This window comes from Geospiza fortis, unplaced genomic scaffold (genome assembly GCF_000277835.1).
Source record: "Geospiza fortis unplaced genomic scaffold, GeoFor_1.0 scaffold215, whole genome shotgun sequence".
NCBI classification, from domain to species: domain Eukaryota; kingdom Metazoa; phylum Chordata; class Aves; order Passeriformes; family Thraupidae; genus Geospiza; species Geospiza fortis.
Window position 1 is genome coordinate 613,391 of NW_005054573.1, and position 3,483 is coordinate 616,873.

The 3,483-nt window shown below is 39.7% G+C and overlaps 1 protein-coding gene across 1 annotated transcript in view; it reads left to right on the forward strand.

Moving 5' to 3' along the window:
- The window catches only part of LOC115948860 (interleukin-2 receptor subunit alpha-like), a 12,749-nt gene that overhangs the window by 8,316 nt on the left and 950 nt on the right, over positions 1 to 3,483 (forward strand). The window contains exons 2-5 of the mRNA XM_031064248.1: positions 685 to 870; positions 1,091 to 1,213; positions 1,508 to 1,735; positions 3,468 to 3,483. The exon at positions 3,468 to 3,483 is cut by the window's right edge and continues 38 nt beyond it. Of these exons, the coding sequence (XP_030920108.1) occupies positions 685 to 870; positions 1,091 to 1,213; positions 1,508 to 1,735; positions 3,468 to 3,483 (553 nt within the window). The remainder of the gene's footprint in view (positions 1 to 684; positions 871 to 1,090; positions 1,214 to 1,507; positions 1,736 to 3,467) is intronic.

Consider the following 3,483-nt stretch of genomic DNA (forward strand, 5'->3'; position numbering starts at 1 on the left):
GAGAATATGATGACTAAGAAATTTCAGTCCTGATAGCTGTTGCTGTTGTGCATAAGCATAAAGGACCACGGATCATGCACCCAAAGATCCAGAGTGCCAGGTCTGGTGCAACCAGACTATTTGATTCTTTAATTTCTCAGCCTTTGGACCTTAAATAATCATTAAGTAGTGCCTTTATCAACCTCTGGGTCCCCAGCTCAGCTTAAGCAGGCTTTTCAAGTGCACTGAAATGATCTAACTTAATTCATTCCAACTGATTGAGAAGTATATTTAGATATGATTTGCTGATGACACAACATTTCACGTCCTTGTTTTGGGACAAGTTATATTTAGGTTTGCAAACTTATTTCACAGTAATCTGCTCTTTGGTGTCCTCAGACAGAACTGAAAGTCTATGCCCATTCCCAATGTTTGCTTATAGACAATTGCAACTTTTAATTGCTTACTTTTGCCTATTGTGCCTCACTCCGTAGACTGAGGTCTGCACACTCTGGTGGTGGTAGCTGCTTTCCAAAACAATTTTTAACAGCTTCATTAAGAAAATGTTGGTAATAATCGTTCTTCATTAAGAAAATGTTTCATGTTGTCCATCTGCTGGACATGTCTGGTATTGAGAACAGGGCAGTCCTTGAGCCATAAAGTAAAATGCCAGGCTGTCCTGATTCTCAGGCTTTCTATTTGCAGGTGTATGCCCACTTCTTCCACCGACTGAATTTGCTGATGTTACTGCTGACATGTATCCACCAGAGACCAAACTGTACTATACGTGTGACCCTGGCTATGACAGAGAAGCTAGTGCATACCCAGGAATTCAGTGTAAGATTGAACAGCAGGGTGCTGTTTGGATATACAAACCATTTAAATGCTTGGGTGAGTGAGTGTTGGGGTTTTTTTCTATACATAGAGGTGTTTCTCCTCCATGTGTAACTTGGTATAAAACAAATCTGGGCATTAACAAAAGATCTTTTGTGCTTATTTTTCTAAGTTAGAACTTGAAACAGTTTTATCCTACCTCTAGAAGTTTGGGTGCTCTGGCACTTTGTTCTGATATTTGTCCTGCTGTAACTCAACAAATGTAACTTCACCACAGGTAAGAAAAACTTGTCATCAGTGGCTCCCATGATGGAGTTAGAACTTACACAGAAGCCAGAGTTAGAACCAATGAGCTCTGCACCCCAGAAGCAAGAAGACCTTTCAGAGTCCAAACAAAAAGGTAAATAAGAGATCATTCTATACTTCTCCTGGTGATTTCTATGGAAGTAGTGTAAAAATGGTGAATGGTATTTAATTATTTTGCAGACACAGGGAAAGAAACGATTTCTGTAATATCTTGGCTGAATAAGGTGATACAGTATAAGCAAATGAGTCTTTTACATCCTAACCAAAAATTAGAAAGGCTTGCTATATCCTGCCTGTCTATATTTTCTAAGAACACAAGATTTTCAAGAACAGAAGCGGCATGCAAAATCTGTCTGCTTTAACCATGTGCTGCCTTGTGCTCCCACAGATTTCTGTGGTCCTCCCAAGACCATTCCACATGCCTCCATAAGGCTGCCCCAACAGCATTACGTGGGACAAGTCTTACATTTCAAATGCCAGACAGGTTATGATAAGAGACCCCCCACCTTTGGCAGCAGGACGTGCAAGGAAGTGAATGGCAAAACCTTCTGGACCCCCCTTGATATGAGATGCACCAATGACAGCACCCAGTGGCCACCACAGACCATTGAGCCAGGTAAGATGGTTGTCATTACACCACAGCAATGTCCTGACCTGCTCATGTGGAGTTCAGACCCCCAGCTGTCGTGGGGAGAGTGGGAGCTTCAAAAAATTTACTAAAGAAGCTCTGCCACTGAGGGGAAGAAAGAACTCCCTTGTGTATTTAAACACCTTCACAGAAAGGGGTTGAAATGAAGGCAAATCCTTCCTTAGCCTCAGATTTTGTCAGCAGTTTAAATTTAAGGAATCACTCTGTCCTGCAAGTTCTGTTGATGGCAAATCAGATGTATTTATATAAAAAGGAATTGTTTATTAAGACAAATGAACAGGAGGTAACAGACAAAAGACTTTCATCAGAATTACTTACTACACAGTATAAAATTAAAATAACTACTAGCAAATTATAGCATTATATAAAACTGTATCAAGATACCTATATTAAAGCAAACAAAAGAAATAGTATTGATTAGGAGTCAAATATAACTTACCACTGATCTGATGATAATGTACACAGACATTAGAGTGAAGATTCCTTCACTCAGTCCCTTGGGAAGTAACCATGAAATAGGTGTCCCTACTCGTGGGAGAAGCTCCACACATTTCCAGGAAAATGTACAGATTTCTGCTTTGTGAAAGTTTGCTGTGGCTTTTGTATCTGTAAAATGAATGGCTGTCAGTGAGAAATTCAGCCTATTTTGTCATTCCAGCCCTTGTGACCATACCAGACCACTGCACACACTGTTTAGCATCAGCCCAGCACTTTCTCCCCTATTTCATAGATCTATTTCTCTGTGGTGCCTGGTTCAGAAGTCACAATTTGGTGTCTGGTCTTTTTCATCATGACACCATTGAAAATTTCACTTGGTGCTATCCAGATAAAAGAATTTCTTGCTGTGATAGATACAGCCCTTCAACAAAGCAGTCCTAGAAAATAATACAGCCTATTGGAATTATATCTATTTAAAAATTACAAATATTTTAGAATTTTTAAATTTGGATTGTGAAAAACACGGGACTGGATTAAAAAAGAAGCCCCCTTGGCCTTTAATTTAATGAAACAGTAATTCCAGTTTCCTGCAAAATGCTCCCAAACCTCAGCAAAGTCAGGTCCTTGCAAATAGAGCACCAAATGTTTATTCCCCTAAAGTGTTGCCTTTGTATTTGTTATGATCTGATTTCTGTAATGAAGCTGGAACTTTCTCAGTTCTCCTTCAGCATTCAGCACAAAAAATTTATCAAGAAACCACTATTACAGGCTGTCTTGTTAAAAATCTTGCCCCATATAGGAGCAAGTTCAGAGCTTCCTTTTCTGGATAAGAGAGAAATTCAATTAATTTCTTGCACCAGGGAAGGTTTAGCTTACATTTCTGGACAAAACCAGGTCCTGGTTGAAACTACGTTTTCAATTATTATCTTGACACCTTGAAAGTCATTCTTCTAGTCTTATATGAAGTAAAGATCTTAGATGGATCCCATTCTAGTTCACTTCATGCCCACCATTAACAGGTATCAGGTTGGTCAGCAGATATGTTGGTATCCAGGCTGGAAAGATCTGTTGATGGCCAAGAAACAAACATGGCAATTTTAAAGTGTTCTGTGCAGAGGGAGAGCTGTCAGACTCCACCCTTGGAACTGCTTTGGTGCTGGAATGAGCTGGCTCTTTGCCTGACTGTCCTCATCACTGCTCTGATGATCTTCATCAGAAGAGCAAATTGATACAAAAATCAAGAATTTCTCTCTCTCCATAGGTGTGAATCTTCTGTC